Source organism: Eurytemora carolleeae, unplaced genomic scaffold (genome assembly GCF_000591075.1).
Source record: "Eurytemora carolleeae unplaced genomic scaffold, Eaff_2.0 scaffold13, whole genome shotgun sequence".
In the NCBI taxonomy this organism is placed as follows: Eukaryota; Metazoa; Arthropoda; class Copepoda; order Calanoida; family Temoridae; genus Eurytemora; species Eurytemora carolleeae.
In genome coordinates this window covers 462,959-488,126 of record NW_019402181.1, presented here as the reverse complement: position 1 = coordinate 488,126, position 25,168 = coordinate 462,959, and the positions used below count along the sequence as shown (strand labels likewise).

Sequence of the window (25,168 nt, the reverse complement as noted above, 5' to 3'; positions counted from 1 at the left end):
GAAATAGTTGAACTACGTTGAATAAGTTTTACCACTTCTCTTAGTTTGCGTTGGGAATTTTTGTTAAGATTTTTTAGTTTTTCGAAATTTTGAGAAGTTTTAAAAATTTTACAAACAGTTTATTCTAAACATTAGCTTCTATTACACTATGTAAAGTATTAACCCTAAGAGCATATATTTAGCCGGCCAAACGGTTGGATGGGCTGACATTTTTTGTGGACACTCATGGGCAGCCTAGGGGCGATAAAGGCTAAACAAAATTTGTAATTAAATTTTATTTTTATATATAGTTTTTGTTGTTTTTCAACGGGCAAATCGGGCCCATCAACTTGTTTTTAAGAAGATCAAAAAATGGACTGACTGATTTTTTAAATAAAAATAACAGACAGAAGGACTGATTGACTGGTTAAAAAAAACAGACAGACAAACTATTCGATTGACAGTTTGAATATTGTCGATGAATCATACTCTGTCTGTGGACGTGTAAACACCACTCAATCAGGCAGTGTCCCACCAGCCTCGTTAAACCAAACCAGATATGGGCTTGATATACACCACGCTAAACCAACCTGAGGCCGAATTTTATGAATTTCATCAACGTCGCTGCCGGTTTAAATTTGAACTACCGATTCAAAGTAAAAAAATCTAGGAAGGATCTGAATCGGTAATTTGACTTTCAACCAGCGATAAGCATTTCAAATTTATTAAATTCGGTCCAAGGGTAATTACGTTTTAACTCATAATTAAACATCGTTAAAATTGAACTGTCGTTATAGTTTCAAGTAAACCTCAATTTTAAGAGGGGTGCGTCCGATTCATATCTGTGTACGTTCTCTTTATACCTTGATCTAATTAATAGTATAGTCTAGTTTTGTTTAGTGTAGTATGGTATTTATTTTCAAACTCAAAATACGAAATAATAATTTATGATGTTTTAGCTAAAAACAAAACAACAAAGAACATTTAATATGGGCAAATTGTAAATATAATGTATGGTATATATAGTATAGAAACTTTTAAATCGTTTATTTCTGCTCAATTAACCTTCACAGTTAAAACGAAATAAATCGTTTATGCCTAAATACTTAACAGTCGGCCCGGTAATTCAAATAAATCGGAATTTTCATCGGTACCTTTTGCCCGCGAATGAACATCATTTTTTGATACTCTTAGATTTGCGTGAATCAGACTTACAAACCCACGGGCACAAACGCATGTGAGATAAAGGCCTGATTTTACTAACTAGTTTATCATATGATTGGAATTAAACACGACATCTTTTTCAAAGTTTATCTTACACCCACAGGTATAGGCTTTCATAATTAGGGGCGCATGCACATATTTACCCACACACAAATAAATAGACAGACAGAGAAAAAGGGACGATTCCCAATTTTCTTGTTGGGTTTACTTTACTTTCAAATCTAGATATTTGAGCTTAAGGACTCTGGGATTTATGAAATCTGAGCAGAAAACTTCAGAATTGTGCAGGTATCAAGTTTAATGCTTGATCTCCCTTTTATATTAATCTCAAGATTAATTTAATCTTAAATTAATATCCAGACCTGTGTCCAAAATGAACCAATCAGTTCTGTTCCGCCATTTATGATATAAATACAACGAAAAAAACGATTCCAACGATTCATGGTTTCTTGCGATATACAATACATCATGTACATAGTGGTGATATACAATACATCATGTACATAGTGGTGATATACGATACATCATGTACATAGTGGTGATATACAATACATCATGTACATTGTGGTGATAACTTGTTTGTTTTCTCTCCTCGTTTATCACACCTTTAAAGGAATTGATTCTCTAATACCTATAGCTTTGCAACCCAATGTTTAACACCTTAAATATTTCAAACTATTAATGCTGTATGGTCAAACAATCTAAGCTTGATATATCAAAGGCTTACACCGTCAGGTTGTAAATATGTAGGGATTAGCAAATTTAAGACTTGAGTGCGGGGAAAAACTAAATTTTATTGGCAGTTTTTAACAGAAATAAAAAACATCATGTATTATTTTTGTATAGTGAAACCGCGAATGGCTCATTAAATCACACCTAATCTACTAGAATGTTAGCAGTTACTTGGATAACTGAGGTAATTCTTGAGCTAATACATGCGAAAAATCTCGACTCACGGAGAGATGCTTTTATTAGATCAAAACCAAACGGCTTCGGCTGTTTAGTATCCTTTAAAACTTTTTTATCAAACATTTTCTGGCAAACTAGACCTGAAGGAGAAGATCAAATTAACTTGTTATTACTGGCACGACTTTGTGACCTCGTAGCTCCTCTAGTTTTAATTTAAGGCACAATTCTGAGAAAATGTAATTTAATTCTGTTACATATTATTTTACTCTCAGAATATATATATATACATATTCTGAGATTTTACTTTAGTTTGATGTGGGAGAAACATTTGTGAGATATCTCTAACATTGTGTTCTTAAACTGTTCGGATTTCTTTAAAGTTTTAACCTTGTCTTTCTTTTTCTGTTTCTATCTGTTATTCCCACACCCGTATTTAACTATTGGTCTCGTATTAGTTAAATATAGATGTAAGGGTCCCGCCCTAATTTTGATAAAATCAATTCGGTTTTTACAGGACACATGTCTTAGGCTCATAATCTTACATGTTAACACTTGGGCGTACGCGCGCTAAGGTTTACTAATGGGCGCGCGTCAATTTATTCCCACTGGGGGGTCCAGGGGGGGGGGGTAATTTCAATAATTTCTCAATGATGGCGAATATAAAATGAAGATACAATCAGTATTTTATTCAAGTTTTGATTATATAAACCATTTGAATTATACAGGGTGTTCCAGAATACAGTACACAAACTGTACACAATCTACACAGAGAAGAATCTCAACTTTTCTCAACCACCAAAACCGTATGTTGTGATTATGTATTCCTGATACACCCTGCATAATTCTTCTTGATTATTTGAATCATCAACAAGAGCTTCAACATGATATGATTATTATTAAGTATATGTATTTATGTATTTATGTATGTTGTGATTATGTATTCCTGATACACCCTGCATAATTCTTCTTGATTATTTGAATCATCAACAAGAGCTTCAACATGATATGATTATTATTAAGTATATGTATTTATGTATTTATGTATGTTGTGATTATGTATTCCTGATACACCCTGCATAATTCTTCTTGATTATTTGAATCATCAACAAGAGCTTCAACATGATATGATTATTATTAAGTATATGTATTTATGAAACATCCTGGATATTTTAACTCGATTATTTGAACCATCAACATGAACTTCAACATGGTGTATTTATTACGAAGTATGTATTCATGAAACACCCTGGATATTTTATTTTGATCATTTAAACATCCATTTCAACATGGTTTAATTGTTATGAAGTATGTCGTTATAAAAAACCCTAAATATTTTATCTTGATTTTTCAAAACATCAACAAGAATTTTAACAGGGTGTAATTGTTGTAATATTATGTATGTTTTTATGAAACAACATGGACTGTGTACTGTGAACTGTGTACTACAGTACTGTGTACTGTTAACTGTGTACTTGTAGAGTGTCTTGTGTACCGTGTACTGTGTGAGTGTATGTTAGAACGAGTGTTAAGTTATTAATATTATTAGTATACACTGAACAGACAGGTTGCATCTGGAGACTTGCCACAGGGATATATTTCTGTTAAACCAAACCAAACCTATGTATACCCAACCAAACCAAACCTTTTTAAGTTAAATCAAACATATTAATATCAAAGCAAACTAAACTTATTCATACCAAACCAAACCTAACTTATGCATATACCAAACATATAAATACCAAACCAAACCGTATTCATACCACACCAAACCTATTCATACCAAACCAAACCTATTAATACCGAAACAAACCTATTCATAACCAAACCAAACTTATTCATACCATACCAAACCTATTTATACCAAACCCAGCCTATTCATAACAAACCAAACCTTTTGATACCAAAACAAATCTATGCATACCAAACCAAACCTATTCATACAAAACCATCCTCTGAAAACCATAGATTTTATTGATCCAAAGGGGGAATGAGCCCCCGTAGCCCCCTCCCTGTGTACGCCTCTGTTTCCCAGTGTTCATGGGCTGTAGGTCTGTCCAATCAATTGTCAGTTATATCTCTAGTATCGCCGTATCTGTCTATATGTAGCTATATGTTGGTTTAATTAACAGAATATCTGTATCAGTCCTCAAGTAAAAACTCTGACATTTATAGTCTCACAGTGTGTTTGTGTCCAAACTGTAGCACTTAGAGGAAGTAAAAGTCGTAACAAGGTTTCCGTAGGTGAACTTGCGGAAGGATCATTAAAGGTTTGGTTCCGTTCCTCTGGCGCAGACCGAATGCTTTGGCAAACTAAGTCCGGTAGGAACGGGTGTTTCGTTGAAATCAAGGTTGCCATGGTGCCCTGGGCTAGGCAGTCAACCCCGCTCTCCTAGGGCCCAGGACTTGTCTGTCCTGGGCTGCAAGCCTCTGACTCCCGGGGTGGACCTCTTCTGGTCCCAGGGTCGTAGCTTTGGCTGCTCTGCTCGCGACCGGCACCCTGCAACGGGTTTTCAAAGAGTTCTCGCCAGTCCAGCAGGGTTTGTGTGTGTCCCCTCACCCGGGCTCGAGTACACGTGAAACGGTTCAACCCTTTATACCTTCGGAGCTAAACACTCCGTCGTACCTTATACACTTCCATGCAGTGGATCAGTTGGCTTGGGGGTCGATGAAGAACGGAGCTAAATCCGTGACATAATGTGAACTGCAGGACACATGAACATCGACACTTTGAACGCATATTGCGGGCCTGTGCTCGTCACAGGCCTACCCTTGTTTCAGGGTCGGTTACACAACATCCATCGGGGTTTCACTAGTTGGAACCCCGCATTGTCCGGTCTGCAGCCCTGGCTGCTGCAGTCGGATCAAGATGTACCTTGCAGCGTAGGACTGCATCCAACTCTTGGTGTTGATAAACCCAGGTTGGTGTGTTCAGAGCCCCTGCGAGGTACTGATGTGTGGGGAGCTGAATGCTACTTTCATCCCCAAGCGACGTCAAACCAATTTAACTTCGACCTGAAATCAGGGGGGACTACCCACTGAATTTAAGCATATGAATAAGCGGAGGAAAAGAAAACAACTGTGATTCCCTTAGTAATGGCGAATGAAACGGGAAAAGCCCATCGCTGAACTGCAGGTCTTCATGGGCCTTGCTGAATGTAGTGTTTGGAAGGGTCTTCCAGGACTTGGACAGCCTGTCAAAGTCCAACTTGACAGTGGCCACAGCCCATAGAGGGTGATAGGCCCGTAAGGCGGTTGTCTGGTCCTGCTGACCTCTTCTGATAGTCGGGTTGCTTGAGAGTGCAGCCCTAAGTGTGAGGTAAACTCCTACTAAGGCTAAATATGCCCCCAAGACCGATAGCAAATAAGTACAGTGATGGAAACTTGAAAAGAACTTTGAAGAGAGTTAAGAGTACGTGAAACTGTGTGGAAGTAAACTCAGCCTTCCTCAAAGTTTACCTGGTGGATCCAACCTATGAGTTGGGCAGCCCTTGTCGCTTGATCAGCAATGACTGGTGGCAGGGAGTCTGCCTGGCTCGCGGGCGTATCTCCACCGGGTGTGACGGTTGGAACTGTTGGGACTGGACCAAAGGCCGTCCTAAATGGAAGAATAAATCCCAGGCAAGAACATTTCTATTATATTTGATTTATTGTCTTTTTACAAAGATACTTCATGATGAAAGATTATACTTGCACTTCCAGTTCGTCTTGAAATATTCAACATTTTTCATAGGATATTTGATTATGATAGGTTGCAACAGTTGAAATTTATGATACATTTGCATAATATGCAAAGAGAATAGATTAGTATAGAGAGGAATTAACACATAAAAAGTGTAAAACTGCCATTTTGTTGTACTGTTTACATACTGCATGTGTACTTTAAACATTTGTGCTAGAAAACCTTTTGAGTTTTCTTCATTTTCTCTAAATCAATTCTCTGACAACCTCATTTCAGCATAAGCCTTGTTAAGAATTTATTTGATTTTTTTTTTTCAATGAAAAACTAACTGATAGGCCTGGCGTTGCATGTGGGGAAAAAGATTTCAAATTTTATTCAGTTGTTTATCAAGTAAGGGTTGGTGAGCTTTTAGATAAAGGAAATGCTTTGGTAAAATATTAAGGTAAATAGCATGAAGGGTCAAGAAAATTTTGAACTACTTTTTATTGGGGAAAAAACCCTTTAGAAGATGGGGGCAAGATCATTTTTTACGCACCATACCTGACTTTAACCTTTGCCCATAATTCCCGAGTGGGGGAGGGGGGCAATAGGACTACTGCCACCCCCTCTGTATATACCTGGGTATTCCTAAAGATATAGTTTGAACGTCAAGTTTTTAGCTTGAAGCGTTTTTCTTGAGCCTTTATAGGAATTTTTCTTTTTGATGCCATTTTCCTTGTAATAAAAATAATTCATGGCTATTCATGAAAGCAAAATTTTAAATATTTCATCTACTAATGGTTTCTAGTCTTTAACTCTAATCACAAAATATCTGTAAATAATGTATGAATCATTTTCCTAGGATTTTTGTCTTAATTCAAAGCTTTGGAATAGATTGTAAGGGAAATAAAAAAATTTCTATCTGAATTGCCTTTGACAAAAGAAAGCATATTGCATAAATCATGAAAGAAAGTTTTGCATTTTTTGTTGATGTTTTACTGTAAGATTGGATTTTAAAGAAAATAATATTTTGATATTTAAAACGTTGTTTTATGATAATTTGTGTAAACAGTTGCAATGCTTGTCTAAAAAATTGGTAAAGTATTTTTATATGCAATTTATTGATGATAGGTGTCAACATGCCATATGTTTACTTTGGGATGTGGCGTGCCACCTTTAGTCGGCATGTTGAAGATATGGATCTATACGGAGTTAACTTCTTTCACTATGGTGCTCCTAAAACCTGGTTAGGAGCACCCCCCTCAGTAACCGTATAAACTTGAAACTGCTGCAACAAACTGTTCCCAAGGATGGCTAAGGCGTGTCCTAATCTTTTCCGACATAAAGCTGTAATGCTGGCTCCTGAACTATTGGAAGAATACGGCGTCAGGGTAAGGAAATTTTATGAACAAATTCAATGCAAGGAAATGTTGAAATTAGAATTTTAATTTGGGTTCAATTGCACTTATCGTGAAAATATACAACCTAGTGCGTCTAAAAAAGTGTGTCTGCATAAGTCTTCATCACTTTTGCCAGCTGATGGAGCCCCAGTGTCTAGTATTAAATTGTAATTTCACGTGAGCCTCCATGCAAAGATGCCAATGCCCAATTCTCAACGGTACCCTTGAAACCTTTGTCTGATTAAAAATGTGGAAGATCACGTCGTTTGAAGAAATGTTTATTTCTGTGAGTTTATCCAATGTGTAAATGCTTAAGTTACTAGCAGATAACCCAAAAATTAAAATAAACAGTTAAATCAAAGAAAACATTAATATCTAGTTCATACTTGATCAGTCAAAGCTTTTAAGTATTAAGGGTACCATTGTGAATTGGAGATTGCAATCTTTGCATTGAGGGTCACATGAATTTACGCTTACAGTTCCTTTCAGGCTTCGTCTAAATATTTGTTTCTAGGTGGTCAAGGTTGTACAGGAGGAGTGGGATATGATCATAGTGTTCCCTCATGCCTACCACAGCTGGTTCAACCACGGTTTCAATATGGCTGAAGCCACAAACTTCGCTCTTCCCAGATGGATCGAATACGCTAAAGGGTTTTGAGGCTGTTTATGTGGGGACAAAGATAACGAGGTTGCTTTCAAACTAGATCCCTTCATTAAGTCTGCTGACCTCTTCCGAGAGTCGGGTTGCTTGAGAGTGCAGCCCTAAGTGCGAGGTAAACTCCTCGTAATGCTAAATATGACCCCAAGACCGATAAAGGGAATAAAGGGAGGAAAGCCCTTTTCCCAACAAAAGAACCACTGTTTTACCTTAAATTTGATCACATAGGTTGGGGCACGTGTCCCGGTTCCCCCTCTGTGTAGTCCCGGGAGTCGACAGTTAAAGGTTTTTTTGGGATGGAGGGGGGCCGTATTGATATATTATTTCTTTTTAAAGAGATAAAAGAAGGAGTATGATTCCTCTTGAATTAGTTTTGTAAAATAAGTGAAAAATATTGAGTTTGTGAAATTTGAATAAGTTTTCAGAATCTTAATTCAAACTTTACAAATTGTTAACATGGTTTAAATCCTACTGGTTTCAGATAAAATCTCATATCTTAAAATGCATCAAAATTAAGCACTTCATGTTAACATAAAAAATTTACTCCTCAGACGCCCTATAAAACTTTTGCATCAATCTATGCAATAAAACAAGACATTCGTATATATATATATATATGTTGCGTATAGCCAGCCAAACGGTTGGACCGATTAGGCTATAATTTTTTTGTGAATATATGATGATGGACAAAAATTAAACATGAACTAAGAGTTTAGTTTATTGTGATCAGCTTTCAAAGTTTAAAATATTTATGGAATATGAAATCAGAATTAAAATATAAAAGGAATAGAAGAAGGCAAGTAATCAAATCATTGAAAAACAATTTAAGAAAGAAAACTATTATTATTCCGTATTCCTGTATCTAGAGTCTCGAGGTTGGGCTAGTTCTAAACAGACTCGGAGAACAAGCCTATCCTGTAGCTCTCATTGGACCCATCCTTACTCTCACATCAATGTAAGTGTAAATATTGATATATACGTTTACAGTCAGAGATGATTTCAACTTTCTAAAACATGATTTTAAAAGACAGAAGGCGAAATTTCAAGTGATCCTTCAAGCAAGGATGCAAATGCCCGATTCACAACGGTGCCCTTGAAGCCTTATCTGATTGAAACTGTGGAAGATATTATCGTTTTTCTAGGCTTAAAAGAGTTTGATTCTCATGAAACCTACACATGTTCCTGCAATAGAATTGCACAAGTTACTTTTGTGTGGAAATCCCAATTGAAAATAATCAGTTTTGAGAATTATAAACACTGATTTATTATAAAATATTAATGAGAGAAGGATGCCGTTGCAACGCAGACATTAGCATTTTTCCATGAAGGGTTATTTGAAAATTATATTTACAGTCCCTTTAACGGCCAAGGAAACTGATTAAAGATTGATGCATTTTAGGACAGCTTCGTTACTTTATCTTTATAGCTGTCTTTCTGCCAGAAATGTAGCTGCTCTTCTACTTCTGGTAGCTTTCCAGGTAATTAAATTTTTTCAAAAACCGAAATGAATTAATATGAGAGGGGATAGTAGATAAAGTTTCTGGCTAAAATACATGTATCTGTGTACAGAACGAGTTTACAATTACAAATTGATGATTATATTAACGGTACAAGTATTAAGCAATTAAGTGGAAAATAGCTCTTGGCTGTTCTGATTATTTTTTCCACCTAATTTCAATAATGATAACAACGCATTTATGATAACAATACATTTCAATTAAATAGATTTAAGGAGAACTATAGTATCGTATTATTGTATACGTTAAAAGAAAAAATATATTATTTCTAATTATTAAAATGATTGTAATTATCTATATCTGTATAATGTATCCATTCCATACAACGCTGTATTACGTAATATACATATATGTAAATCATTGTAGGTTTACAGTTTATTGTGTAGCGTGTATAATCTTTACCAGTACAATATTTATTAAACTATAGTTGTATCATTGTAGGTTTACAGTTTAGCGTGTAGCGTGTATAATCTCTACCAGTACAGATCTGCTGGATTAGACTTCACTCATGTTAAATATAGTTTAACTCTGCTCATCTCTTTACTTCTAGGTGATGTACAAAACATTTTATATTTAATGAGAATGAAAAAATTTAGGTTTTTTATTTTTCGTTAAAAGTTTAAAAAATTTGTTTTGATCATGATATATACAATTAATCTTCTAATTTTTAAATTTTTAAAACAGAAACTTTGAGAGAGAGCGAAATATACCGTTAACGAACAGAAACTTTGAGAGAGAGAGTGAAATATACCGTTAACGAACAGAAACTTTGAGAGAGAGCGAAATATACCGTTAACGAACGGAATGTTCAGTTCTTAGCTTAAGTTGGAACTGCTACCAAAAACGACTTTAATTGACCGTTAACGAAGGGCTTGAAAAAAGTCTGAACATGCCCAGCCCTATTTGAAAGTTCCTTTCTGCGACAATAATTCTTAACACTGACTTGCATTTAAGATCAACAAGAATTAAATTAAAGTTTTAGATTTTATAATTTTATATTTAGTTTGTTTTCCAACAAAATTAGCTTAATAAAACATTCTTTTGAAAACAATCTGAGCCTTATTAAAATGTTTGAAAACTTCGCGACGAAAATACCAGAAGGTTTTGATCATTAGTTTGAATATCATTTAGACAATTCAAAAATTATTGTATTTTATTAGATTTCAAATATAATCCTTTTTAGACTCTAATTTTGTTTTTTATTTTAAGTTTAAAAGCTTAGCGAAATATTTTCATAAATAAAACTATTGCATGACATTGTTTTATGTAACACATTGATTACAAACCTTGAAACTAATCTGAGAAATTACATTCTGCATAATTCGATTTGATGGATTTTGATGAAATATGCAACATTCGGGGGAAATTTAATTATCTTACTCAATCTAAAACCACAGATTCGTTTAAAGTTTCAAGAATCGCAAATTAGAAATCCTCTAAGGGATCAAAAGGGTAAACAGATCCTCCATTTATATGTAGGATTCATAACGGTACCAATACTTGTTTAGTTCCATATCCATTTTTTTCTCTTTGAAAATTGATCAAGGTTTGTCAATAAAAGTGACTGTGGATTTAAGATACAGAAACAATGGAGTAAATTAACAGAATCAAACATATTATTGATTTGAAGGAGTAAGAGTCGTGAATTGGTTATGAGCTTTTTTAAATTCATGGTATTTAGGGTACCAATACAGATTCACAAAATTGGCCTTCAAACCCTTCAAACCTTACAAATAGAGGATGTTTAAAAAAACAAAACACTTCATCTATTTTCTCTCAGAAGCTTAGTTTTTACCCTATCATAATGCAATAAATATCACAATGTCTCAAGCACTACGTGAAAAAAGTTATCAGATTTCGTCAATCCTGCTTCTGAATAAATGCTCTTTGTTTATTTGTTTTATTTGTAATATGCTTAGGTTGTTCTATACTGAGTATACTCGCCTTACAAATACTAAGTTTCAAAACTAGAAAGGTATGAACAATTTTGTTATTGTTGTTTTATAAAATGGAACGGATTTCGCGGCTTTAATTTTCAATTTCATAGCACTTTGCAACCTGAATTATGCTGAATAAATTGGTAAAAGTCTGAAATATCAAAGGTTTAAAGCTTCAGAGTCCGAATTTAATAAATTTAAGCCTCGTCTTAAACCCCCCAAAAACCAGTTTCAATTGAGCGCCGGCTTAAATCTTGAATCATTGATTACGATTTTAAGCGGAACCAGCCATATTTGAGCCGAGGCTTAAATTTAAGCCGCGGCTCAAATTCTTTAAATTCGACCTCAGGTTGCATAGATATTGGGTTTAGAATTTTGTAGTGAGTGATCAGTTCTTGTTTTTACCAGATTTAAACAGAAGAAATGAATTCATCTTGGTCCCAGATCTAAGGAAAAAAAAATTGTTTTTCAATTTCACCTAGAGATACATTATTCATTATTTATCTAGGATTGGAAGACGGGTTGCAAGAAATATGCATACTCATTCTCCCGAGCAAACATAGTTTCAAAGTGAGTAAAAACATTATCAATTCTTCTTATAATTTATTTTAGAAACAAGAACATGATGATATTATTCTATTGTAACACGTCATTCATCTTTACATTTATTAAACCTCTAACACTCCTAATAATATATATTCAAAACCATTGTAAGACTATTTAAGGCAATTATTCAATGTTTGATTAAATACTTAAGTTTGATTTGATTTGTAAAAAGTTTTATAATGTTTGAGAAATGATTGATTTAGAAGTTATGACCTAAGCACCCGAGCACAGATTTTCATCTTATGGGTTCAATAAATTCTTATATAATTCAGTATCAAAACACAAATTTGATTTAGGTCTCAAAACTTAACTTTTTATTCTGATTACTTGCTACAAAGTCTAATTTTCTACTCGCCATATCTTTCCAGCGGATGTTGAATACCTTTCACATTTTAAACTATGAATTCCATTGGATGAAATAGTTAATGTTTGAAATATAAAAAGTCACACCATTAACAATAATTGACAATAATTAAATAATTCTTGTCATATTGGGACCAAAATTGAAAGGTTTATCTTCACATACAGGGTGTCCCAAAAACATGGGAATTCAGTGACGAACTCGATATCGTCTTTGTTATGAATTAGCATTGTAATACCCAATTTAAAAAGCCATAATATTATTATGTCTGCTAGCGTTTATTTTATGAAAAGAGTAAAAGACTGTAAAGATGTGTCTATAACGTCTCCGCAAGATGAACAGTGAAGACGGACAAGTTTACTCTATTGTATACTGTGATTTTCTTGTTTTACTAAGTATAGGTATGCAGTCAAAACACAAACAAACAAAATCTGAACATAGCAGACGAAACTCTTACAGATTACAGCTTTCTCAGTAGGTATCACTATACTAAATCAAAGAATTATTTAAAAAGACGATATCGAATTCGTCACTGAATTCCCATGTTTATTGGGACACCCTGTATAAGAAAATAAGAATTTGAACTGTTCAGTTCCTTAGGATGAACACCATGTATTTAAGTGCTAGTCAATCCTCGTGGGCTCTGGAATTGATTGATCAAAATATAATAATTTGATTAAGAAAAAACTAAATATCTTTGGTTGTGAAAAGGTTAAGTTTCTACTGGATGTGGGGAATACTGCGGCTAGGATACAATCTACCTCTAGAATCAGCTGATCTATCCCCTCTACCTGACGAGGAGAAGGTATATATACAATCTACCTCTATAATTAGCTGATCTATCCCCTCTATCAGACGAGGAGAAGGTATATATATACAATCTACCTCTAGAATCAGCTGATCTATCTCCTCTACCAGACGAGGAGAAGGTATATATAAAATCTACCTCTAGAATCAGCTGATCTATCCTCAACCAGACGAGGAGAGGTATATGTACAATCTATACTCTAGAATCCGCTGATCTATACCCTCTACCAGACGTGGAGAAGGTGAAAAAATACATGCACGTATATGTGTAGTATGACAGAGCCCAAAACTTAAGACAGGGTATCGTTCTGAAAACCAGTTTTGAAACCCGGGTTTCACGAATGGGGTCAGGCAGTTTGTAGATATCAATATTTTTGTTATGAAATATTATATTATTTAGTATCTTTATATTCTCCATTTTTCGAATATCTTAAATACAAATCTACTTAAATGTTTAGACCCCGAAATGGAAACTCCGGAGTTTCATTCAACAATACTCTTTTATATTTCGGGCTCTGTCTGTTTGTTTTCCTAATTGTACACACAACTGCCAAACAACTGAACTTCGAGTACACAAAACTTATCCAACAGACTACAGTTGGTAAAACTGATTCTTCAGCACACACAGATGATTCTAACGTAAAAAAAATGTACCTTAGTGTACACAAACTGAGTATTTAGTATACAAAAGTGATTTTTTAGTACACAAGGCTGATCCTGTAGTATTCAAACCTAATTTTTCAGTATAAAAACTGATCCTTCATCTATAAAAACAATTTTTTTAGATCTTTTGTTTTAAACTTTTTTAATCTTTATGATTAAAAAGCAGTCCATACAAAATGGGTTTAAAAGATTTACTTATTTCAAAATTATATTTCTTATAAAACACTAATTTTTGTCTGGGAGAAAAATACTAGGTCTATCTTACCTCTGAAAGATGTTCCTGAGTCCGGACGCTCTAACAAATTTTTTTTTTTTTTAAATAGGTGTACAATATCTTAAACTATAACAAAATTAAATAGTTTACCAAATATCCCTCAACATTGACACAATAAATTGAAAGCAATGAATATCAGTTTAAACATTTTAAAATTTTGGTAAAATATTTTCTAGGTAAAGATTCAGTTTGAGAAAATTGCGAAGAAACTGCGTACAGGAAGTGGAATCATTAGTACATGCCTTAGGTTAGTGTATCAATATATTTTTATCAGATTCAGAACGTTCTTTAAAAAGTTGTTTAGCTCACGGGCAGCCGTAGTACATTTAAATTTCCCAGCTGGGTCAACCTTTCCAATCCCAGTTTGTACTGTATTGTCCAGATATTGGTTAAATAAAGCAGAGACTCAATAGGACTAGCCGGTACAACTAGGTTGACGCGGTTAGACTTTATGTTGAATTTACTTTTACTAGAGGGTCAGAGGTGCGTAAGCTGTAGTTTTTATCTTTACTTTCACATATTTTAACATATACGGTTTTTCAGGTTGATAATCAGTACTTTTTTAATATACTTTACTTAGATTCAACAAATTTCAACCAAATTTTATAAATTACTGCAAAATATCACACTGATACTTTTTATTTTATTTTAATGAAATTCTTACAATTACAAGGTATTAATACAGTTTGTTATTATAATTACATACTCCATTTTAATAGTTATCGAAAAACCAAATTCATTTTTAAAGGACATTTAAAGGGAGTGTTTGTGAATTAAATGGAAATATATGTGCAAAATCTTCATAAAATTTGTTATCATTACCTTTCCATTAACTAAAAGTTTTCATTACTTTTTAAAAAAAATTCATCGGAATTTTATTGGGATCCATACAACACCATGCTTAAATTTTCAAAAACACTAAATCTTCAACAAAAAACGCTGTATTTAACCCTTAATTTAATCCATAAATCCATAGGGGCTATAAAACTTGAGTTTGAAGCAAATAAACACTAATCAGAGGCAGAATTTGTAAGAATTTGAACCGCGTGTTTCGAGATTTGAGCCGGCGCTCAATTTGAACCGGTTATTGGCATGGTTCGTATTCTTTGAATTCGGTCTCAGTTCCCTTTTCGCTGGGCTCAAACGTATATTTTTTACGGTTATTTTGTTTTAAAGAATATTAAAAAAATTCTATTTATTAAGTTTGTAAAATAATACATAAATTGTTAAAATATCAATATTTTAGGACAAATCTTGGACTAGTTATGTTTGGAGCACTTCTCAGGTTAAAGGATTTCTATAATTTTTTAACAATTGTACAGTCATAACCAAAAAACTCCAAAAGAGGAAGACGACTTAATACCAATGTTGTTATAAAGCAAATAGTTTTACTAGACACTTATCAAATCACAAATCAAGTGAAATGGGTCTGTTTACACTGGACTCGTGCTCATTGGACTATTTAACGTCATAGTTTAAGTTTAAAAGTCGTCTTCCTATTCCAGAGTTTTCTGGTTATCAATGTGGTATTAAAAACAGGACATATAATTTCTTATTTATATTTATAAATTCAAGAAGAATAGAATCATAAGTTTTTTTTCTAAACGAAAGTTTTCTGATATTATCCTAATTTGTTATTTAAAATTTCATCGGCAATTTCTTGTTTGAAGAAATATAAATATTTCTTGATTGAAGATTAAGATAAGGATAATAATTGATTAATGATTTTACAGAATTAATTATCAAATAATCACACCAAACATTGTTTTAATTGGAATAATTTTCATCCTGTTTTTTTATCAGATCAGCAAAATGTTATCCATAGATTTATATCATTTAAACATGAACAGTCATTTTGATTATAAACTGAAACATCACATTTTTCATTTTTCGCTTTTAATAAGGATTTTTTTATAATAAACATTTTTAAGACTGTTGGCAGATGTTCTAGGATTCTCTGGAGCTCTTGGTTTACAAATCATAGTATCATCAATACAGGTCCATTTTTAAAACTTATAGACCCTCATAAAAAGACTGTAATGGTAATTTAAAGTTATCTTTTACTCAAAGAGGGCCATGCCAGATTCCCAATGGCAACCGTCCTAAATTCCTGAAATTTTTTAACATACCTGGAACACCTGCAACCAAATTACTGAGCAACGAATCAATTTTAAATAATGTCTTAACCGATATTGGTCATGAAAACGCTATCGAAATTTTAAGGCAATTACTACTTTGCATGTAAACGGGGGGGGGGGGGGAATGTTATGGGGTCAGAGGGGAGTGAATTGTTTTTGTTACAATATTCCTCTTAAAATGCAGTTTTCTTGTGTTTTAAATGTTGAGAATGGACAAAATGAATAAATTATGAACACCTTTTCATTTACAACATTGTAATATATATTCATATATTTATCCTTGAATGGATCCTGTACACCCGCAATATTTTCACGGAAATGACTAGTTTTCTGTTGAATTTTGGAACTTAAAAATCAACATTTCTGCGACAAAGAAACTTCTCTTTAAAACAAATTGCTTGTCCGAGCCTAAACTTAAATAAAAGGTTTATTTTGTAAACTCAATATTGCTGACCCCCCTTCATACCCCATAGATGGGGGGTTCTTTCAAAAATCTTGACTTTGTCCAATTATAGAAAACATCAATATTATTTAATTTCAGAAAGCAACGTCATCAACCATAAATTGTTGATAAATGGTTGAAAATTGCAGAGACGGATACAGGGGGGGGGTTGGCGGGGGACATTCGCCACCCCCTGACAGATTCAGGGAAGGGCGTAGCCCCCTCCTGAATTTGGAATTTTTTGTTCCTATTTTCAGAATAGCTTCTCAATAGCATGCTTAAGGGAAAGAAACCCTAGTGCAAAACAGGAAAAATATCTGTCTTAATAAACTATAATGTGTGAAAAGTTTAGAATCTAGTTTTTTAGTCTTTAGTCATTAATTTTGACTCTTTTTGAGTCTTTTAAGTAAAAAAGAAATTTCCGCCTGCAGCGCGATTTTTTGTTCCGAATTATGAATTTTTTTGTTCCTAAAAAATCTTGCCCCCCCCCCCTCCCTCCCTTAAATCCTGTATCCGCCCCTGGAAAATTGTAAAGTAAAAAAGAACCAATCGGATCAAGATTTTTAACACAGAATTTTACCTTTCTTTATTTACTACCTCTAACCTGCACTTTTTTATTTTTAACTTTTTAATTTCTTTTTCCAGGATGGGTTTTCTGTTCAGCAGCATCAAGAGAACAGAACTGGGATAAAGGAGGTAAATACTGATCACACCCTTTCTACAATTTTTGGTTATCTTTGCTGAAAGGGAATTCCCATTCTTTTATAAAAAGCTGTTTTTTTTAGTATGCAACAATTTTCATTTAATCCTGCCCCTTTTAATCGGTTTCAGACTAAATACATCTATATAATAAAACAAGACATTCGTATAAATATATGTTGCCTATGCTGCAGCCTAATGGCTGGACCGATTGGGCTGAAATTTTTTGTGGACACTCATGAATGGCCGGGGGGTGTTATAGGCTAAACAAGTCGACATTTATTAAAAAAAAAGGTTCAACATTTTTAAAACTTTTTTTCCACGGGCAACGCCGGGTCCTTCAGCTAGTAAATATATAAATATTTTACAAAGGAATGTATCATTTACTCTCAGATTGCAAATACCCTAATTTTCAAGTTTAGGATCACAACTTAAAGACAAAAACATTGAGAATAAAATGTGTACCATCTCTTTATGCAGTTTTGACCTTGTATTTTATTTCAAATTCACAAATGATGTATTTAACAGAACACATAAATGTTTAATCTATTTTAGAAAATATATAAAAATCCTTGAAATTCATCCGAGTTTGCCGGGATAAAATATTACTTTGCTTGCCTTGAGTCGAATTAAAATATTTTTATACAATTCTCTCAAAGTTAAAGAAAAATAAATTTCTAAACCCAAAGTTTTTATTTAAATTTACAGTTCCTTGTTTCCTGATAATACCCTGTATTCTATAGAACTAATTAACAAGATTGAGAAAGTATTCTCTTGAGGGTTTATGTGAATATAGACATCAGTTTTCATTTTGTCCGTGTAATTATACAAGAATAATGTTGGATGTAAATAAACTACAAATAAGAAAATTAAAAAAATTAAGTTTTGTATAAAATTTTACAGTTAACCCCTAAATGAGCCATACATCGAAAGAATTTATCAAATGTCGTCTTGAAAATTTTTCAATGGGTTTTATAGTACTATTTTACGTAAATCTCAGTATTTGCGAAAATAAATATATAGCAATGAATATGCGGGAACATATAATCATTGAATGAAAAAACTAAATATCTGCAACATTACATTATCAGAAAGTGAAGAATACGACATTTGATGAATTCTTTCAATGTATGGCTGATTTGGGGTTAAACTGTATAAATGCTCAGAAATTCTACAAATGTATCTTTCATGTATCTTTCATGTATCTTTCCTAAACAACTTGTATGTGTCCTAAACCTGGCAAGTTTTATTCCTGACACTTTTTTCAGATCAGATCAGATCTTGTCTATATTTGATGTTGTTATAAAGTAAACAATTTTACCTGTAGCTTTAAAAATCACATTAATATTACAATTATAGTTTTATATGTTTATTGTTTATTGGACTAATTATAATCATAATTTGAGGCATAACAGTCATCTTCCTAATTCGTAGTTTTATGAGTCTCACTCTACCAAATGAAATAAGTTTTTACCTTCTGATCTTTAAAAAATTTGACGGAAATTTATTCGGAAACCTAATTTTAGAAGTAAAATTCTATAGTTAATTATGACAAAATACCCCTAATTTTAGCATTTCAAAAATGTAGTCTACCTTTTTTATGCTTTCCATATTACCATAGATATTTAGATTTTCATTCAGATTTCGACAGTTTTGGTTTTAGATTGTAAAATTGAAATTTAAACGAAATTGTTAATCTCCGGTAATATTGACAGCTAAAAATACAGCAGACTACAATTTGTAAATGACAGGTCTAGAACAATTTTGCGGTAATTATTTCAAGAATCATTCTTGTGAAAAAAGGTTCTGGACTGAATGTCACAAATAAACTCAGAGATCTTGCTACTGTCATGTTTCGTGGGACACCCTATGTGAATTCTGTTAGATCAAAAGTCTAAGCTAAAAATATCTAAGGTTTACACCATCAAGATGCAAAGATACAATGATTAGAAAAGTTAAGTAAGCAAAGGCTTAATTCCTTTGAGAACAGATTTCAACTCTAAATAAATGTTTTCAGGATTCCAAAGTTCTTCACGACAGTTTAACCTTTGACGAGCTGTTCTCTAATATCGTTATCACATCAATTTTCATCTTCATTGCCAGCATAGGACAAGGATCTTTTTCACAGGTAACTTAATGATCTACTTACACAATAGCATACTTATTAATAGGACTGAACGAAGTAACATCTATATCTGAGTAAAAATGAGGAAGATACCGTCGTCCTTCTTTCTTGAAATGAAATAGATTTTTAAAAATGTCTTTGTTTTCTTGCTGCAAACTCTCTAGATGAATGTTCACTTGAAATTATATTGACAATGTGACATTAAAATATAAGGTGTGAACGTTTGTGTAGACACACTTTTATTTTTGCACAAAATCTTGTAAGATCTGGTCAATCGCCAGGGATCAATCTTTCCGAATGGATTAAAGAAAATAAAAATATTCCAAACTTTGGTTATTTTGAAATCGAATTAGTTTTATGCATATTGTTAAATTGATAACAAAGACATCTTTCTTTAGTTATCTAGTAATCTTCTTTCTGTTTAGCTATCTAGTCATCTTCTTTCTGTATAGTTATCTAGTCATCTTCTTTCTGTTTAGTTATCTAGTCATCTTCTTTCTGTTTAGTTATTTAGTCATCTTCTTTCTGTATAGTTATCTAGTCATCTTCTTTCTGTTTAGTTATCTAGTCATCTTCTTTCTGTTTATTTATCTAGTCATCTTCTTTAATTCTGTTTAGTTATCCAGTCATATTCTTTCTGTTTATTTATCTAGTCATCTTCTTTTTGTTCAGTTATCTAGTCATCTCCTTTCTGTTTATTTATCTAGTCATCTTCTTTAATTCTTTTTAGTTAGCCAGTCATCTTCTTTCTGTTTAGTTATCCAGTCATCTTCTTTAATTCTTTTTAGTTAACCAGTCATTTTCTTTCTGTTTAGTTATCCAGTCATCTTCTTTAATTCTTTTTACTTATCCAGTCATCTTCTTTCTGTTTAGTTATCCAGTCATCTTCTTTAATTCTTTTACTTATCCAGTCATCTTCTTTCTATTTAGTTTTCTAGTCATCTTCTTTCTATTTAGTTATCTAGTCATCTTCTTTAATTCTTTTTAGTTATCCAGTCATCTTCTTTCTGTTTAGTTATCCAGTCATCTTCTTTCTGTCTAGTTATCTAGTCATCTCCTTTCTGTTTAGTTATCCAGTCATCTTCTTTCTGCATAGTTATCCAGTCATCTTCTTTCTGCTTAGTTATCCAGTCATCTTCTTTCTGTTTAATTATCCAGTCATCTTCTTTCTTTTTAGTTATATAGTCATCTTCTTTAATTCTTTTTAGTTATCCAGTCATCTTCTTTCTGTTTAATTATCCAGTCATCTTCTTTCTGTCTAGTTATCTAGTCATCTCCTTTCTGTTTAGTTAGCCAGTCATCTTCTTTCTGCTTAGTTATCCAGTCATCTTCTTTCTGTTTAATTATCCAGTCATCTTCTTTCTTTTTAGTTATCCAGTCATCTTCTTTCTATTTAGTTATCTAGTCATCTTCTTTCTGTTTAGTTATCCAGTCATCTCCTTTCTGTTTAGTTATCTAGTCATCTTCTTTTTGTTTAGTTGTCTAGTCATCTTCTTTCTGTTGCTGGAATCAGGTTTAGGAATTCTCTTCAGGTAAATAGGGTTATTTAGGGGTAAAGGGGTTGTGTTTATTGTATCTAAAGGGGGTTGTGGTTGTTGATTACTGCATCTAAGGGGAGGGGAGTGAGGATTAAGTGAGACCAAGGAGATGCCTGTTTACAGCTAGACTAGAAAGTTAACTAAAATTGTGAGACTCTGGATGGAGTCAAATATATGAAAAGAAATATTTTTTTTCCTATATTTCAAATATACTTTAATATTTTTTATTTCATACATTTCAAACTCTTTCTTCCTTCAATGAAATTCCCTTTTTTATATAAGATGAAAAAATGCCACAGTAAGTAAAAATTTCACTGACATCATTTATTTTTATTCAAGAAATGATTCAACAAAAAATATTTTAAATAAAGAAATGGAAAGCTGAACGTAAAAATGTTTCACAAAACTGATAATTCTCCTAAAACTTAATAATATCCAAAAATGTTGAAAAAAATTAGGCCAGTACTAGGGCTGGCCAAAGTTCCATTAACGAAACGGAAGTTTTCGGAAAAGAATCCGTTAACCGTTAACGAAAGGCAAAAACCGTTTATCTTTAAAAAGTTACCGAAAAGGATTAGCCATTTTTGCAAAAAAAATTGCCAGTTAAAAACGTTAATCAAAAAGATAAAAACGGTAAATTTTGTTATTTTCTGATAAAAATTGCATGATATTTTTTTTCTAAATTAAAAAATTAACGCGTTTTGATGTTATTAAAAGTCATTTTCTGTGTTTATAAACCGTTAACGATTTTTTTCGCCGTTAACGCCGTTGATACTGTATTATACCGTTAACGGCTGTGCCCTTAACAAATTTTGTAATAACGATACCATTAACGGCTAGAGCCCTTAACAATTGTTAAACATTTTCTGTTAACACCATTAATAAAATTGAGATTGTTAACTAATGCTAATAAAAAATACAGAAAATGCCGTTAACGGAACGAACCTTCTGTTCTTGCCTTCCAAATTAACGACTAACTGAAATGCTTATTTTTTAACAGTTGGAACTAACCATTAACGAAACGGCTAGAAAAGGTTGGAACGTCCCCAGCAGCCCTAGCCAATACTAGCACTTTTACCTTTGATTATACTTTTCATTTTAACTCCTTTTCATAAAATTAATTTTTAAAATTTTGTCGCATTATTCATGATTTTTACCATCGTTTTTTACACTATCGTCCAACTATATAAGTGATTTTGGTAAATATGTCCATTTTGTTTTTCTTGCTGTACACTGTACACTGTACAGTGTACACTCTTCTCTATGTATAAAGTAGTAATCTCTGTTAGGGTGTTTGTATGTCTGAACACTAGAACTCTCGACCGATTTGTGTCAAATTTTTAATTGGGAAACTCGTGAGCACCACGGGGCTTTGAATTTGGTTAAAACTACAGATTAGTGCAAATGTACGCCTGCAGTACAGTGACAGTACAACAAAATGGCCGTTTTACACGTTATTGGAGTTACCATGCACTCCATACATTATATATTTTGTGGTTAAAACATTTCAAGCTAAGTATTTCGTCTTCCGTTTTGACTTGAATTACCTTTAAGTTTTTCCGGAAAACATGGTCCCCAACCTTGTGTATTACATCAAACTATCTGAGGGATTGGGGAGTCAAAGCTTTTTCTGGAAGTTTTTATCTGTAAAAATCAACCTACTCAACCTAGAACTTTTAAACTAAGCTTAGAACATTCTCGTAAAACCGAGTTCCACAGATCAGCATTTGAGGCAAATCGGTCCAGGGGTTTTGAGTTACGATCGGGCATACAAATAAACAGGCAAACAGAGATAACAATTTTATATAGAAATATACTTTAGGTTTGCCTTTACCAAAAAGCTCTTCATCTCTCAGTTGGCAGGGAGAATAAAACCACATCAATATTAGACCAGAAACATATTAAGGTAGTCGAGAATATCATTAAAGTTAAAAAATTACTAGAAAATAAAAAAATGATGTCTTCTTTTATCTTTTGTTTTTGTAAGTAGTAGTCATTTGTTGCATATTATTTAAAATTACAACCCCAAATTAAATATTCTCCATTTCCTCAAAATTTGTATCTCAAAACTGGAAATGTAATATCATATTGTATGTGAATAATTAATATGTTTTGTCTTGAAATTGAAACAGATTATGCAAGTGAAACTTTCATGTTCTGTTTTTTTTTATTTTTGTCTTTATAATTGAGAAGCTAAGAAAAAAAACTACGATCATCAGCTAGGTTCTATAAAAAACTATGATCATGAGCTAGGTTCTATAAAAAACTATGATCATCAGAGGTTCTATAAAAGTAACTATGATCATCAGAGGTTCTATAAAAAAAACTACGATCATCAGCTAGATTCTATAAAAAAACAATGATCATCAGCTAGGTTCTATAAAAACTATGATCATGAGCTAGGTTCTATAAAAAACTATGATCATCAGAGGTTCTATAAAAGTAACTATGATCATCAGCAAGGTTCTTTAAAAAACTATGATCATTAACTAGGTTCTATAAAAAAAACTATGATCGTCAGCTAGGTTCCATAAAAAAAACTATGATCATCAGCTAGATTCTTTAAAAAAACAATGATCATCAGCTAGCTTCTATAAAAACTATGATCATCAGCTAGGTTCTATAAAAAAGCTATGCTCATCAGCTAGGTTCTATAAAAAAACTATGATCATCAGCTAGGTTCTATAAAAAAAGCTATGATCATAAGCTAGGTTCTATAAAAAAAACTATGATCATCAGCTAGGTTCTATAAAAACCTATGATCATCAGCTAGGTGCCATAAAAAAAACTATGATCATCAGCTAGGTTCTATAAAAAAAAACTATGATCATCAGCTAGGTTCTATAAAAAAAAACTATGATCATCAGCTAGGTTTTATAAAAAACTATGATCATCAGCTAGGTTTTATAAAAAAAACTATGATCATCAGCTAGGTTCTATAAAAAAAAACTATGATCAGCAGCTAGGTTCTATAAAAAAAACTATGATCATCAGCTAGGTTTTATGAAAAAAAACTATGATCATCAGCTAGGTTCTATAAAAAAACTATGATCATCAGCTAGGTTTTATGAAAAAAAAACTATGATCATTAGCTAGGTTCTATAAAAAGCTATGATCATAAGCTAGGTTCTATAAAAAAAAATATTATCATCAGCTAGGTTCTTTAAAAAAAACCTAGAAAATTGTGAGCAAATTGTTTAGAACTCCAGAACTGAAAACGACTCTAATGACAAGAATAAGGATGAAATTAGGTAAATAACTAGAAAACAAAATATAATAATTCAGATCAAATTTGACAAAAATATAAAATAATGTATTTTCCAAAATGTTTAGCTCCAGCAACCTTGAGCTAGGACTGATTCTAAACATTATTTATGAGGATTCTCTTAATATCAGGTATATATTCAGGGGTTTAGAATTATATAATCTGCAGTTCGTGGGATAAAAAGAACTTTATTCAATTCATTCTTCCTAGAAATAAAATCCCCCTGTAAGAAATGCCAATTTTTATCTAAACTTAGAGCAACGGAGCCAAACTCAATTTAGTAGCATTATTTGTCAAATTTTGTTGAAAAATTCATCATTAATCATTCATCAACATCTGAAGAATTTCTTAGTGTTTTCAAAATTCAAAAATAATTAAAAAAATTTTATAATAAGAATGGCTTTTTTATTAAAAATGTGTTAGATTTTTTTATTTAGAGATCTAATCTGGAACTTACATCATATCTGGTCGATTCCCTTAAGAGTATCCATTGTTATTGTTCTAGTTTACTTCAGGTAATTTATATTCAGTAGTTTGTTTACATTTTGTTTTCTTTTCTTTTTACCATGACAGCTCCGGAACTGGTTTTATTCTGACCAAAAAATCTATTTGTCAACAAAGATTTCCCCCACATTGATCTAGACTGCATGAAAAGTGCATCAATTTTTAAGACTTTAAAGTGTCGCAATGTCTTGGTCTTTTATTTTACATTAAGAACTCATTTATGCTATTTTAAGACATTAGCTTTAATTTTTAAGAAATGATTGTCAAAAATCTAGAATGAACTTGGTGGATTTCTAGGTCTCATTTTTTTCCCCAAGGGCGACTTGCATTGTGACAACTTCACTATAGGCAACTTCCTAACGTTATAAGTTATGCCTGCTAAGGTGCCATAGGCTACAATTGGAGCCGAGCGCTGTTGTTATTATGGGCTAGGGTGCTGAGCCCCGTGGCTAGAACAGGGTAGG

At 32.7% G+C, this 25,168-nt stretch overlaps 1 protein-coding gene and 1 non-coding gene across 2 annotated transcripts; both read left to right on the top strand.

The window, feature by feature from the left end:
• The first annotated feature begins 4,742 nt into the window (after positions 1-4,742).
• On the top strand, positions 4,743-4,895 carry LOC111718184 (5.8S ribosomal RNA). The gene has a single exon (XR_002769001.1). It is a non-coding gene; the product is annotated as a 5.8S ribosomal RNA (ribosomal RNA).
• A 3,803-nt stretch (positions 4,896-8,698) lies between these two features.
• LOC111718151 (ATP-binding cassette sub-family C member Sur) lies at positions 8,699-24,719 on the top strand. The gene is made up of 16 exons (XM_023493664.1): positions 8,699-8,783; positions 9,255-9,306; positions 9,787-9,895; positions 11,265-11,320; positions 11,791-11,852; positions 12,961-13,054; positions 14,170-14,240; positions 15,240-15,278; positions 15,925-15,991; positions 17,219-17,269; positions 19,290-19,400; positions 20,876-20,929; positions 22,758-22,841; positions 24,137-24,186; positions 24,269-24,331; positions 24,638-24,719. The coding sequence occupies exons 6-16, from the start codon at positions 12,977-12,979 to the stop codon at positions 24,717-24,719; spliced, it is 750 nt and encodes a 249-aa protein (XP_023349432.1). The 5' UTR covers positions 8,699-8,783; positions 9,255-9,306; positions 9,787-9,895; positions 11,265-11,320; positions 11,791-11,852; positions 12,961-12,976.
• The last annotated feature ends 449 nt before the right edge of the window (positions 24,720-25,168 follow it).